General features: G+C 40.7%; 1 protein-coding gene across 1 annotated transcript in view; it reads right to left on the reverse strand.

Annotated features, from left to right (window-relative positions):
- The window catches only part of ZBED1 (zinc finger BED-type containing 1), a 124,605-nt gene that overhangs the window by 31,203 nt on the left and 77,253 nt on the right, over positions 1-16,149 (reverse strand). The window contains exon 5 of the mRNA XM_063305044.1: positions 5,465-5,672. Coding sequence (XP_063161114.1) covers positions 5,465-5,672 — 208 coding nt within the window. The remainder of the gene's footprint in view (positions 1-5,464; positions 5,673-16,149) is intronic.

The following is a 16,149-nucleotide window of genomic DNA, read 5'->3' on the forward strand; positions in this document are numbered from 1 at the left end:
CATTTCCATATAATTTTCTCTGCAACAATTCAGAAATGATTGCCACTGCCTTTTTCTGGAATGCCTTTTCTGTTTATTTAAACTGTATGTATAACCTCCTTTAAGTAGTTTTGGGTGCAGAATACCATCATCAAACAAACAAACAGTGCTTTTCCCACAGTAGTTGCTTCTTCTTCTTTAAATCTTCATTTATGGCTAAGTATACTTATCTAAAATAGTGTTTTTCAGTTATATGGCTTATTTTCTTTAAATGGTATGCGCTCACATACATATGCATGAACTTGTTTATTTATAAATAAATGCCAGGCAGCATAGAAAAGGAAATATTTATGGGTGTATTTACTGTCTGAATATAATGACAGTACTTCTGCAACAACGGGTGAGAAGCCAGATCTGTTTTACTTACCAAGTCTGTCTAAAGAGATTTGTTCTTCTCTTCTATGGAATGAGCCCTCCTAACTTCAAATGAGCCTTCATATTATATTAAATTAATTTCACAGAATGCTTCTTGAAGTAGGTGTCCTTCAACAGAACAGCACAGCCATACAATCATTTATGTTATGATTATGAGTGATTGCTGCTGGTTTTCCTAAGATATTGCTTGCACTCAGTTATCAACATTGCAATAGTTATTGAAGAACAATTTTTTCCCTAGATCACAAGGCAAACTATATGTATGGTTGTTGTTGTTTTTTAAATAAGTCTCTTAATGTAATATTTTGCAGTGTTTGTGAATCACAGCTATCTATGTGTTCTTTAGTTTCATGGTGATGACAGCACAAATGAAATTATTACTTCTGGTTTACTTCTATAATTATGTTATATTATATACATGCAGATACTTTTTTAAAATGTTTGCTCCTGTTATCTTTCTTGATATGCAGATAGTTCTACTCTTTGATAAATTCAACCACTCTCCTCTACCACTGAAGTAGAGTTAGAATATAGCTCTAGATTTCATCTCACCTTTTGCCTTTTTCCCCTCCCTATCTATCTTTGATCTTGCCTCTAATCCTATTTAAATCCCCATCTTCTACATAAGCTATTTTAAATTCTGGATGTTATTTTTCACACTATCATTATCTTCTACAGCTTTGTAATCTTAAGGTTCTATTCATCATTCCTCTCTGTTCTGCTTCTGTCGCTAAGTACAAACAACTGAAGTTGGCTAGTTCTTCCAGTTTATTACTTTTCTTTCTTAATACATCTTCCTGCCCATATAAAAGACTGTAACAATGAATTGAGAATATTCTTTACTTCATTGCATAAATCAGCCTTTTTCAAATTCTGGGTACAATATTTTTCATAATCAGTCTTTAACCTTGCCTTAATCACATTTTTTTTTAAGGTTCAGGATTATGATTAGTCTATTTGTTTTTGCGAGTTCTATAAAAATGAATAGATTCAAATCTATCTGTAAAAATATATAACTGTTCTTGTTTTTTTTTCCTGCTGATGACTGTTAATCAATGCTTCCATATAGACCAAGTTTCATCAAGGTCATGATGAACAGAGAGATGGCAAGAAACTGAGGGCTGGCCCATTGTGGGAATGGCAGGGCTGATGGTTGACACCTGTCCTGCCCTCCAGCCCTCAGTATTCATCTCAAGACCAGGTCACTCAATCTTTGGTAGCCTTGGACTCTGACCGAATGCCAGGTTGATATATAATGAGACTGTCCTCATCTATGATTTAGTTGTGGATGAGGAAGCAATCTGGCATGTGTAACTGAGACCAGGATGGGAACCTCAAACAGTGCCATCTGGGACCCAGGAAGTGGGCTTTCTCTATTGCAGTGGAATGGCATCTCCTTAGAAATGTGTACAGTCCCCACCCTGAGCTTATTTAAATTCAATTATTTGAATTCAATTGACTTGTTTTTTGTCCTGGCTCCGCCCTTAATTTGGGGGGTATGGCTTCAAACTTGTGCATTAATATCAGTACACACTGTTACATATATGCGGCTTACATACATATACATATACATATACATATACATATACATATACATATACATATACATATACATATACATATACATATACATATACATATACATATACATATTGTATGGAGTGAGCTCTGTCAGAGGCACTTAGCAATATTAACTGACAAAGAAGATTGGGCAGTGTGAAAGTTTGTATTTTCCTTTTTCTGGGTATCAAATTCAGGATCCTTTTCCTTTCAGATAAATACAGCAGTATTCAGTACTTGAGTTTCCAAAGATTTAAACTACTAAAATTTCAAAGAAACAAAGAAAGCTTTTGAAGGCTGAAGAATTTCTGCAGGGACACACTCAGGACATGAATCTTTTTGATGCAAAATCTCTTAGGGCTTCTGAATTTATCATGCTCTTATAGTGAGAGTGCATCAACAAATACTAGGGCAAAAGGTAAGTTCAGGATATAATTACTAGTTAGACCTTGAATCCCTTGTGTATATGGGCAGGAATTATACTATTTGTCAAAATGTAATTTAATCTCTATCATGGTACAAGAGAAAATGAAAACAGATGAGATCTGTAGATGTTACAATAATAGCTATTCACAGAATAATTTAAGTTATTGAAGTTAGGGTTGCTCTTAGTAAATGCAGATGCAATGTTTTATTTTATAGTCATTGTGTAAACCACAAGCTGTTAACTCAACTTTTACAAAGGGAGTTGCCTAATTGTTTCCCCATCCTAAAGGATTTGGAGTCAGGATCTTAAGGAATAGTGCTGCTTCTTGTTTTCCTCTTGAAAGGAAGCACACCATTTTAAACATATGAAGGCTCTGAATGCAGTTAAAGTGCTTCTGTTTAAGTAACTGATGGACTTTTGTAACAGGGAAAAGAGAGTCAGTTGTCCATTTAGAAGAATTTTTACCCTGGAACGAATGTGTATTGTTATAAGTATATTATCCCCTCGACTGTGTACCTGCATTTTCAGAGAAATGCAGGAAAGAAAAATCTGCACACCTAAATTACACATTAATTGAAGTACCATTAAGTTTTGTGCTAAGCCAAAGCTCTGCCAAATGAAATGAGGATATACAATTTCAGCTTTTGATAGCAAGGAAATAAGTATTTGCATGAGTTGAAGATTTACACCACAGTTCAATCACTTCTCCCACATTCAGGATAAAATACTTAAAATTGTGTGTTCTAAACATATTTGTTTCCATTAATTTTTTATTCACCAAGAAAACAAATGTGATAGGGACAGAAGGATGGGGAAAAGAATGGCCCGATTCCTCCACTCCTCTGAACAGCATCCCTAAATGAAGTCTATGTATTTTGCAATTACAGAACACTATTTCCTAATCTGAGTGTTCTCTCAATGTGCTGATTTTAACTTCCAGAATGCTGAGCCATTGTTGCAAATTACAGGAACTTAAGTACATACATTAGGAACACACCCACTGTGGGAACCTCAGTGGAACATACTTGTCACACAGTGATTGAAATTCCAAATGAACTGTGAGCTTCCTATATGAAAATTGAGCTTAGACTAATGCTTCTTGAAAAGCCATCCTTACTCCCAGCCGACTCTACACTGTAAACCACTTCTGAAACTGCAGAAACATTTTAAAGCTATGTGTGATGTTACTGTGGTTAAAAGAAAAAAAGCAAAGGCCCACTGGACATGGGACAAAATCCAAAATCAATCTCTGTACTTCAGGCAACAGATCATGACCCTGAGCATGCATTTTGTGTCCTACACAAAGCAAAAACTGTTCTACCATGTAGTTTGAACTGCTTCATTCCATCAAGATTTAATGCTACTTTCCACAACAAGCTTTTTGTCCCAATATTTTATTATTATTTGGAGTCACTTATGATGAACTAATATTCATCATAAGTGACTCCAAATAATAATTAGATTAAGTGATAAATAAATTTCCTGCAATAGCTTTACTGGTATGATTTGAACTGTAACAGTACACAACCAGTAATGTTTTAAAATATGAAATATAAAAATGCTAATCAGTAAATCAAAGGGGCATGGTAATATGTAACTCATGCGCAGTATGTTTTCACAATATAGGGTGCTACAAATCATGGACAAGTTTAAATATCCCAACTGTACATTTCTGAGATATCTTTTATGTAGACCTATACCAATTTGTAAAGTACTCTCATTCCACACTAAAACTAGACTTAACCCTTGTCACTTTTATTATCAGCCTTGTGATGTATGTGAAGAACCATGGAAATATTCTTGCTAAGAATTGCTAAGAAAAGAAGAACCAAGAATATATACGTAGCAATTTTTATGCAGGTAGATGCTATTTTACCATTAGTTTACTACCAGTGGATGCAATTAATTAAACTTTGGTTGTCATTGTAATTTTAAATTACAAAAAATGATCAGCTTATTTTTCAAGAGTTGAGAGGAGGTGGTGTTATTAATCTAAACTACTGCCAAATTTAAAGAAAACTCTCCCCCCAACCAAACGATTTAAAATATGTTTTTCGTGTATACAAACACAACTAGTTTAGATGAGAAGCAAGCCAATTGGGATTATTAGTCTAATAATTCAAACTCAAAAAGGAAATGTAAAGGTAAGGGATTAGGAGTGGGGAAATGTCTATGGACACTGTACCTTTAAAAAAACCCCTCAAATTCTACATTTAACACAATTACTATAGCAAGAAAAAGATTAATTTTTATTTATAAATAGTGCAAGCCTGCATTGAATTGGTTGTATTTCGCGAATTCACTTGTCATGACAAAATGCCTTCAGGTCCAACCTTAATGAAGTGTGTCAGGGAGTTTAATTCAATCACCAATAACTAGTAATAATGCCTACATTTATATGGTGTCTTCTTTTATAGCAATGAGATTAACAAGACTAAGCAAAAGCTGTGTAGAAAGATGACAGATAAAAAAAACCCGAAACAGCAAATTAACTCCATGATCAAAATGTAGCAAAATGCTGAGCTCTGGGCAGGCATTATGAACAGAGAGGTTTAAGTGGAACAAATTAAAACTAATACTTGCCAGAATTACCATCAAATGGCAAGTATGTTCAGGAAATCTGGTCTAATGCAGAACATAATTGATAAGGGGAAATGTCAACAAGAGGAGTACAGAATGACATTTCAAAGCTTTTCCTGTTCCAAATTTCCTTAAAAGTCCAAGAGGCACATATAACATGCAAATATGAAATAAATAAATTTGGGCTATTTACTTTATGTATAATATGTATGTGTGTGTGAATAAATTTTATACACACACACACACACAAGTTTTTTGAGAACTGTTTTCTGAAGCCTGCTTATATAATATGACTTTTCCTTCTTTTATCCCCTCCACAGCTTCCCTCCTGCAAATCTTCTCTATGCAAACTTCCATTCCTTTTTAGCATACTTTAATCTGGAGGGGCTATAGAATGAAAAGAGAACTGGGCTTCTCTATTCTACTAATAAACACACCTGTTAGCAGGAGAGATTAATAATATTAGGAAGAAATGTTTCATACCTGCTTTGTAGATCATGAAGATGTAATTCACCTACATAATGGGTGGCTGATGAGAGGGTGACAATTCGAGCGTTGTGGCTATGTGTTCCTGATTGCTTCAGTGTATCCAAGAGGAGGTTTGTCAACAAGAAATGTCCCAAGTAGTTAACACCAATGTGCTCTTCAAACCCATCTTCTGTCTTCTTTTCAGGTACCAGCATCACTGCAGCTGAAGATTTGAACAAGAAAATGAACTTTGTTGATACATATGCCTGATTTTGTTTCATGTAGCCAAGTAAAAAATTAAGAAAAGTCCTGTATCTTTTCCCTATGGTGGCCAACGTATACTGTACCATCGAAAGTCCATAAGCAGGACATGCATGAAGCAGCACCATCTTGTTTTCAACGACACTATCTCAGTACCGATTCATCAGTGGTATGAAAAAAACTCAATTTCTGCACAGAGAAAATAACTGACCAAGGCTATCTTCACAGAAAAACAAACAAAAGCTAAAGCTAACAAACCAAGCAGACAGGAATGGTGGATTTGTTTTATGCAGGAAGAAAACAATTACTTAAGAAAACATTTGTTTAAAAAATACATGACTGATACCAATTGAAGCAAATATTTGTAGCTCAGGGTTGAACTGTGGAGTCCTTGGTCCTAGTGTTGATTTTTGCATATCTGGGTGTTGATTGCTGGCAAGGGAGTTGCAGACTGTTACAACCGCATGGCATCACTGTAGCACATAAACCATCTAAATCTCTTCAAAACGTATTAAGCAAGCCAAAAGACTCAAGAGCCCAATAATAAAAAACAGGAGTTATTTACAACATACAATGCAAAGACTGTAACAGCCACTATGTAGGACAGACAGGCAGAAGACTAGCAGAGCACATCCATGAACACCAACTAGCAGTCAGAAGACACAATGAGAACTCCTTAATCTCACAACACATGGACAGACTCAACCACAGTTTCAACTGGGAAACAGTGAGCATCCTAAACCAAGCCAAATCCAAAAACACTAGAGAATTCTTGGAAGCCTGGCACTCAGACCAAGCAGCCATCAACAGACACGTAGAGGTAAACAACATTTACATACCATTCCAAAGAGACAATAGAAAAGCCAGAAGACCAGGACACTCCCTTGCCAGCAATCAACACCCAGATATGCAAAAATCAACACTAGGATTAATACCAGATGAACCATCAAACAGCACAATACACCTTAATCAAGGAACTATTAACTCAGTCAATCAACCAAGCAGCAAACAACAGCCCAATCAACTCCCTAGGAGAGAACAATACCCCTACCAACACAAGCAGGGCAAGCCAGAGTATATAAACTGAGAGCAAGCCCCACTCCCTCTTCACACTGAAGATGTTGCCTAGTCTGGCAACGAAACGTCTGCAAGAAAACAACAAGGCTCAGAGAGCACCAAGGACTCCATACATGACTGAATTTGCAGCACAGTTTTACTCATATCTTTGTATATTTGTTTGTGGTAAGAGAACTTTCAAGAGTAGAACTCTAAGGTGATCTGATTATTCTGTTGTGGAAGTAACTCAAATGCTAATGCGCAGTACATTTATAAATTAGGAAATTAAAGATTCAAGTGCCAAATATGGAAAAGAATATAAAGATGTAGCAGAAATATTCATTATTTCCATTTTTTGAAAATACAGACTATTTAGAGAGAGAGAAACCTACTCACCCAGTTCTTTAACTCAGGCTTCTCAATTTGGTATGTAGGGAAAAAAAATCCCCAAATTGTTGGAATATGTGGACACTGCTTTTAATTTACAGCAGTTGTATAACAAGTCGGTACAATAGTTTAGTACCGTTGAGGAATATGTTTTCAATCACAACATGACAACCTAAAGAAGCTGGAATTGGAGAGCCATGTATAAATGTCACAGAAGATCTTGTATATAACACACAGGCTGACGATGACTGGAACAGGGAGTGGACAAGCAGGACACATTCCAATAAGCAGGGTGCATTCACTGGAGCAATGCAGCATTTAACTTCTGAAAAGGCAACCTTATTTTATATGCTTGATCAGCAGTTATAGCTAAGTTATGGTCCCTGAGCACCACTGGGCAAACATTCAGTTGGTTCAAGTCTTTTTTCTTTCAAGCTTTCAGTTTGCATAGCAGATTATAGTTTTAGAACTTTTATAGTGGGTGTTTCCTGAGAAGAGGTCACTTGCCTGTAATATTTTACTTCTATACCCTTCCCTTGGGTGCCCTGATTCAGAGCCACAGTTTTCAGTTTCATTGTTACACTGCTGATACTCAGGTCTGTCAGATTTTGTAGTCCATAATGATGGTGCATGGTTAATTATGACAGAATGTGTCATTAGTGTTTCATCTTGGAGATTCGCTTATCAACTCAAGTTGAATATACAGATAAGAAGCAGATTGTTGTATTCTGGCCTGATCATCCTTCTCATTCTCTGTTATGTTTCCCTCCTATTCATCACCAAGCCTCCTAGATTGTTCTAGTTTCTATAGCCCACAGTCTCGACTGATGTTCAATTGATCTTATACCCATTTACTGATCTTACAGTGTGGGCTGCAAATTTTCCTCTAACACTTGAAGCTTTACTGATGCATATATTAGTTTATGCATAGATTACTGCAATAGGATCCTGGCAGGTATTCCTGATTCCTTTCTCCAACCCTATCTGAGCTGTTCTGGACATTCCATATTATTCCCATGATTCACAACATCATGAGCTCTTTACTGGCTCCCTGTCAAGCCCCACACAGCTGGGCAAGATCTACATAAACCTTTAACGCTTGTCTTGGAGTAAATACAGAATCTTGGAAACTGTAAGATAAGTTTCCAACCCTAATTTATAGTGAGTTCATCAGGTGGAGTTTCTTTAAATGATTTGTAAAGCTTCTTCCCAGCTTTCTTGTCACCCAAGATGAATTGCCATCTATAAGATAGGCTACCAATGGATTTGCCTTTTACTGCTTGTTTATGTCCACTCTTCTTTCCATTGTTTTCCCAATCTCCCCACAATCTCTCACAGTATCTGAGCTAAGCCAAGTTCAAACTTGTCTTTAGAGTCTTCCATTTACAACAATCCAGATATGTGTCTGCTCTTCTTTCCCTCTACAGTCCTGCTCGTTCATTAGGCTCTTCTGGGTGGGTCATCTTTCTGTTTCTTCTTCCAGGGCCTTGGTCTCCAAGATCCAGACTTTGAGGGACTAGGACCTAGCCCCATGATTTTGGAATTAGCTCCATCCTTCTCTTTATCTCTGTGAAAGTATGATGCCTATTTAAAGTTGTTTAAATCCATTTTTTCCAAAAGTAAGTTAGTGTGGAGCTAGTCTGATTTTTCAGGTTAATATTTGTTTTATATTAACTATGGATGTACGTGCATTCTGCGGTATTGTAGAGCATTCATTTAAATCTGTATGATCATTATTTAGTTGTAAATATTAGTTTTACTGGCTGGATAAGTTGTTAACTAATTTTATGGGACAGAATTTTGTAACAATTGCTTTTCTTCTGAACTGCATTGTGCCTTGGTAAAGGCGCATAACAAAGAAATATTACTATGAGAGTTTTTTGTTTTGATTTTTTTTCTGCCATAATTTTTTTCCCCTCAGCTGCTTGGGAAGAGATGCCAAGTACTAAATTTCAGTAATAGCACAAGAAAGCTTTTTTGCTATTAGCTGCCAAGAACTATGAGACTTGAGGTTCATTAGGAAAAAAAAAAAAGCACTGCAAACAGTGAAACAAGTAAGTGTAGCCAGTAAGTTTGAGGATTTGAAAACAATAGGATCAAATCAAGGTATTTTTTAAATTTGTTTTAGTAAATTTATATAGCTGAAGGTACCTGATCATGTCCCTTTAGCTCATCAGGAGCCTGGAGCCAGCTGTGTAGCACTTTCCCAGGCCTTTAGGTCTATGCTCAAAGTTTTTTTGTTGTTGAGCCATCTTTTTATATGTTTTTATAGGACAGGGAGTATAACCATCATCTGGAGATGACTTGGTAGCACTCTTTATCAGAGGCTTGCTCACAATTCAGACAGTTGACCTACTGCCAGAGGTATTTTTAAGACATTGTTTCCAACACACAACCTCTGAAGATGATCTTATGACATTATCTTGTGAATCACATAGGAACCCAGACAGTTGACTCTCTACAAAGATAATTTTATATGGGACATTATGGGACACTGCTCTCCCTCCCTTATACAAGTGTCAAATTAGGAAGCTCTTGTCCTCAGTATCTTAATTATTACAAACGGAATATGCATAAAAGGGTCAATGTGAAAGTGATTATATACATTTTACAACAGCTTGTTAAGTAACTCTTCTAAGCACTTGTATAGGATGTGGAGGACTTCACAATACAATGCTGTAATTTACACAGCTTTCTACATAAAGTCCAAGTATGGAGGAACTTCATCCTAAATTTGTCAAGAGAGAAAAAGTGCACTGTACTACTATACCTCTTCATCAATTCTTCTGCAGTGATACAACTGCATGAAGAAAATATGGTGATTTTTAGTACCATCATTCCATGTAATCTGCGCAATGGGCTCAGAGTGCTGTTTTGTTTCTCATAACTGACTTTAATTTTTCCTGCCTGTTGGTTTAGCCTAGGTGAGGTGATGTTTTTGAGCAAAAAAACAGGCATACAATGATCCCATAGGGCACTGAGGGAGTGGTGAGAGATCTAGAGAAAATGATCAGGGATTTATTTATTTATTTATTTTTCAAACTTCTGTCACCACCCACCTACCCCAAAAATGGACTCTGGGCGGTTTACAATAAAATCAGAATTAGAACATATAAATTGAAATATAATAAACCAATAAATAAATATAAAATAAATATAAAATCCAAGCAGTGAAGATCTTATTCATTGGGGAGAGATCTATGGTACTTGGCCACCCCCAAGAAGAACTGGTGCCCCCCCATCCCCAGGCGAGGTGGCAGAACCAGGTTTTTAAGCTCTTCCGGAAGGCCGGGAGCGAAGGGGCCTGCCTCACCTCTGGGGGCAGATTGTTCCAGAGAGTGGGTGCCACTGCAGAGAATGCCCACCTCCTGGACCCTGTCAGGTGGAATTCCCTTACCGGCGGGGTTCGTAGCATGCCCTCTCTGCATGACTGGGTGGGATGGGTCAATGTTAAGGGGATGAGGTCATCCCTCAGGTAACCTGGTCCCATGCCATGTAGGGCTTTAAAAGTGATAACCAACACCTTGAATTGGACCCAGAAGCATATTGGTACCCAGTGCAGCTTGCGCAGCAGTGGTGTCAAACATGCCGATCTTGGGGCACCAATAACTGCTTGCGTGGCCACATTCTGCACCAGTTGGAGCTTCTGGATACTCTTTGGGGTAGCCCCATGCAGAGCGCATTACAGTAGTCTATGTGGGAGATGACCAGGGCATGAGTGACTGTTCGGAGGGCTTCTCGATCCAGGAAAGGGCGTAACTGGTGCACAACACAGAGTTGCGCAAAGTCCCTTCTGGCCACGACTGCGACCTGCTCTTCAAGCAGGAGTCGTGAGTCCAGAAGAACCCCCAAGTTCTCACCAGGTCTGAACGGGGCAGTGCAACCCCATCCAGAACTAAAGATGATAACTTCCCGGATACAGAGGAACCACAGCCACTCCATCTTACCAGGGTTCAGTTGAAGTCTGTTGTTCCCCATCCAGACCCCCACAGCCCCCAGGCACTGAGAGAGGGCAGCTACCACATCACTTACCTCACCCGGGATGGAGATATATAACTGAGTATCATCCGCATATTGGTGATATCTTATCCCATGGTGATGGATGATCTCACCCAGTGGTTTCATGTAGATGTTGAATAGGAGAGAAGAGAGAACCGAACCCTGTGGCACCCCACAATGGAGGGGTCGAGGGGTGGATCTCTCCTCTCCTATCACCACCGATTGGGACCAGCCCTGGAGTTGTGCAAAGGCCCTTCTGGCCACGACTGCCACCTGCTCTTTGAGCAGGAGTCGTGAGTCCAAGAGGACCCCCAAGTTACGCACCAGGTCCGTCTGGGGCATTGCAACCCATCCAAGGCTAAAGATGGCAAGTTCCTTGGAGCAGAGGGGCTGTTAACCCACAGCCACTCCATCTTACCAGGGTTCAGCTGAAGCCTGTTGTTCCCTATCCAGGCCCCCACAACCCCCAGACACTCGGAGAGGGTAGTCATGGCATCACTTACTTCCCCCGATGTATAACTATCATCAGCATATTGATGATACCTCATCCCGTGGAGATGGATGATCTTACCCAGTGGTTTCATGTAGATGTTAAAAAGGAGAGGAGAGAGTACCGACCCCTGCGGCACCCCACAAAGGAGGGGCTGTGAGCCTGATCTCAACTCCCCTATTAACACTGACTGGGCCTGGCCCTGGAAGAAGGAGGTGAACCAGCGTAAAACTACGCCACCCACCCACCAACTCCCTGAGCTGACCCAAAAGGATACCACGGTCGATGGTATCAAAAGCCGCTGAGATGTCAAGGAGAGTAAGGATAGATGCACTGCCTCCATCCCGCTCCCTCCAGAGATCATCCATAAGTGCAACCAATGCAGTTTATGTCCCATATCCAGGCCTGAACCTGACTGAAAGGGGTCTAGATAATCCGTTTCCTCCAGAATCCTCTGGAGCTGCAACACAACCACTTTCTCAACCACCTTCCCAAAAAGGGAAGGTGGGAGACAGGGTGAAAATTCCCCATTGTAGTAGGGTCCAGGGATGGCTTCTTGAGGAGGGGGTGCACTAGCACCTCCTTGAAGGTAGCCAGAAACTCCCCCTCCCTCAAGGATGCATTAACCATTGCCTGGACCCAACCACAAGTCACATCCCGGGCTGATTTTACTAGCCAGGAAGGGCATGGGTCAAGATGGCATGTGGTTGCATTTGCAGTCCGGAGGATCCTGCCCACTTCCTTGGCCAACAGGATCAAACTGTGCCCAGATAACAGGGTAAGTACATTCCCTAGGCATCTCCCCAGACTGTGCCTCATGCTTACGAGTCCAACTTAGAACGGATCTGAGCGATTTTATCCTGCAGATGCTCAGAAAACGCCTCCGCATGGCCCTGTAGGTAGATCACCGAATCCCCTTTACCCAAGAGTTTAGGTTTAGGTTGTTTAGGTAATACCAGGAATTGCTGCAAAATACTTACAAATAGCTTTTGACTCACTGCTGGGGCATCTGCTATGGCTAGAGCTGGTGAGTATATCTAGTTGTCTTGGAGGCAACCCCACATGCCCAATCCCACTTTAGTTCAAGTAGGTGTCTTGTTTCTTTTTTAGTTTGAGTTTTAAAACAGTATTAATGAAGTTAGAGGGAAGAGAGAAAAAAACTGAGTTTCAGACCTCTCATCTTTTCAAATCAGCTTCCTTTTGAATTTAAAAGGACATTTCTCTGGCCAAAAAAATCTTCCTCTCCCAAGGCCTCTTTACTTGTTTTTGTGAGAATTAATTATTTGAATTAGGCATTAGTGAAGAATTGAGTGTACTGGTACTGAGTGACAGGTTATAACAGAACCGCTATGCTGCTTCTAGATACAAAATACTGACCTCCCTACCAAGTTGACAATTGCTATACCGTTCAGAGCTCATCTGTCTTATTTTAAGCACAGGGTTGCCTTGCTTTGCGTTGCCTTGCCTCTCCTCACCCCAGCCCAGTTTAGAGCTAGCATCAAACATTAGGCCTATAACCTATACGAAAGTCCTGCTAAAGCCATGACTGACAGGGAGGGTAATATTGAAAAGGAGGGACAAATCAAAGCTTACTAATCAAGGGAAGGTGACTGCTATAAGGAAGCCTGAGTTTACATGCATATTCCCCCTGCAGAATCAATAGTACCACCAGGTGGCCTCACCAAGGGTGAAGCTGAGAAAGTGCTTAGTAACCAGCAGAAGTAGAAGAGATGCTGACTCATCTCTCTGTCATCCCTGTTGGAGATGTTAACAAATCAGCATGCCTCATTTAGCATATGTATGTGCAAGGAAGCTGTTTGTTGCCACTCCCACTTCCTCTCTCTCTCTTCCTCCTTCATCCACCGACTGAGGAGGCAGCAGGCATGCTGCTCTCTCTCCCTCCATTATGACCACATGCTTGGGCCATGAAGAAGGATTCTTCCCATTTTCTGCATGCAGCTCTTAGCAGCTATGAGGGATAAGAGTTCATTAAGTTTAGGGAACAGAAGAAACAAAGAATCTCCATTTTTCCACCAAAGATGGATGCAACTGAACCAAGAATAAAATCAGTAAGGCTCTTTTTACTTTTAAACTTACTTTTTCTAAGCATGTGATTCTTTATGCTTGCGAGGGCTGAGTGTATAAGATAATAAACTGTATTCCTCTAACACACTCATTAAAGCTATTTAAGATAATATTCTTTTTCTGTGCGCAGATTCTCTGCTGTGTTAAGCTCTGCTCCATTCAGTGGTCCTAGCTGTCCACTAATGGCTTCAATCCCACTCCCCTCTTTTAGGACAGCTGTTTATAGGATGAGGGTTAAGAGAAAAAGAAACTAAACCTGAGTCCAGAGTTGCTACTGATGACACAGAGTTACCAGCAGGTATCCACTATCAGCAAGCTGAATCGCTGAAGGCCTAAGCATGGTGTAGGAGCACTGCTATTCTGCCTGTAACCACTGCAAGGCATAGATCAGCATGGGGACACTTAAGCACCTGCTTAGGAATCAAGCAAGCTTATTAGCAAGCTTGATTCCTGGCAGAAGTAGGTAAACTGTGCTATGGACTAGAAGCAAGCCTAAAGGTGCTGTTGAGGGGAGGCAAGGTGGTTCAAAAGCAAGAGTTCTGATGCATGCTATTGCATATTCGACCATCAGTTACTCAGCACAATGGAAGATGCTTGACTCCACAGCTTTATTCCACTTGTGCCACTTCATCAGGCACTTCAGCCTCTCCCTATTGTGAGGTTTCAGCCCATGTCTGACTCCAAGAACAAAACTTATCCAGAGTCAGAGGGGGAAAGCGAAAGTGCTCAGGAGAGGCTTGAAAAAGCAGAACTAGGAAGTGACTCAGCAGAGCGGGAGAAATGGCAAATGGGGATTGGAAAAGCTCCAGTGGGGAATTTGAACTCTCCAATCAGTGCACGAGACAGGAGAGCAGAGAAGTACGCGAAACATAGAACAGCCCAATTGGCTGCTGGAGAGAAAAGGTGTGGAAGGGATCAGCATAAAAGGCAGACGTGTGAAGAGCAAGCTGCCATAAACAACTGATCCTTCGAGCTCACAGCCCTTGCAGAAGAGTCCTTAACCTGCATCAGAAGCCTTGCCTACAGCCAGACTGGAATCAGCGCCAGCGTCTTCTACCTCTGAAGATTTGCCTTCTGCACGAGCCACTTCAGAGGATCCTCCTCCTGCCATCCTGGCTGAGCAGTCTCACATCTAGCTCAGGACCTCATCACCGCGTTTCAGCACGTATCAGGTGTGCACCCAGTCCTGCTCCTAGCCCACAGCCTTGCCTAGGATCTTCAGTCCAGTCCAGTCCTGCTTCCAAGCTCCAGCCTTGCCCAGGATCTCCAGTCCAGTCCAGTCCAGCCTTGTTCCAAGCCCACAGCCCTGCCTAGGAACTCCAGTCCAGTCCAGCCTGGTTCCAAACCTGCAGTCTTGCCTCAAGTCTCCAGTCCAGCCCAGCCTTGCTTCCAGTTCTCAGCCTTGCCTCGAGTCTCCAGTCCAGCCCAGCCTTGCTTCCAGTTCTCAGCTTTGCCTCAAGTCTCCAATCCAGTCCAGCCTTGCTTCCAGTTTCCAGCTTTGCCTCAAGTCTCCAGTCCAGTCCAGCCTTGCCTCCAGAGTCAAGCCTCGTCCAGTGGTTCCAGTTCAGTCTTGCCTAGCCTCCACATGTCAGTCGGGTCTTATCTGCATGCCAGCTCACAGGACCTTGCCTCCAGCTTCTGCTTTGCCAAGCACTCTAGCTACACCAAGTCTGACAGCTTCAATCACAGAGTTAGCTGAATTCTGCCTTGCTGTTTTGCCACATCCTGACCCTGCAGCTGTGCCTGTTCATCTGTCTTTGCCTGGGTGGTCTTGATTAGAACTACCTTGCCTTATTATTTGCCAGGACTCTGTTACTGTAAATAGTTGTTTTAAATAAGGAGTTTTGATAATAATTCTGTCTGGCCACCTCAGAGTCTGAACGGGACACCTATATCGACAGTGCAGATCAACCACCCCAGACATTTAGACCTGTCAAGTAGAGTTCATACATCGTTCTGTTCCATCATTATGCATTCCATCAATATACTCAGGCTTAAGAAACTGTGGAGACCAGAACTTCCCATGATGCAGGACCTACGTACAAGTACAGTAGATGCTGCTTCATGCTGAGGTGCTGAAGTTGGCACACAAAGCAGATGAGATGAACATGCTAATGAATCACATGACTGAAGATTACCTGACTGAGCAGCTCGAAGGCAACCATCCATGGTTTCACAGAAACAAGCAGTAGGACAAAGATCTACAGTTTGTCCATATGACCAGCATTGCACCTAAACATTTGCACTTGCCTTTGCCTAAATGGGGGCAGCACCAAGATCATCCCAGCTATTATCAAAGTTGCCACCAGTACTATTGCGAATTAATGCTGCAAGAATCTTGGTTATTTCCACGAAGTGTAAAAGGATATTGTAAAAATGTGTTTCAGAAAATGGAAAAATGCCAGGTCAAACTCCATGCAGC

Source organism: Candoia aspera, chromosome 5, assembly GCF_035149785.1.
Source record: "Candoia aspera isolate rCanAsp1 chromosome 5, rCanAsp1.hap2, whole genome shotgun sequence".
Classification (NCBI taxonomy): Eukaryota; Metazoa; Chordata; class Lepidosauria; order Squamata; family Boidae; genus Candoia; species Candoia aspera.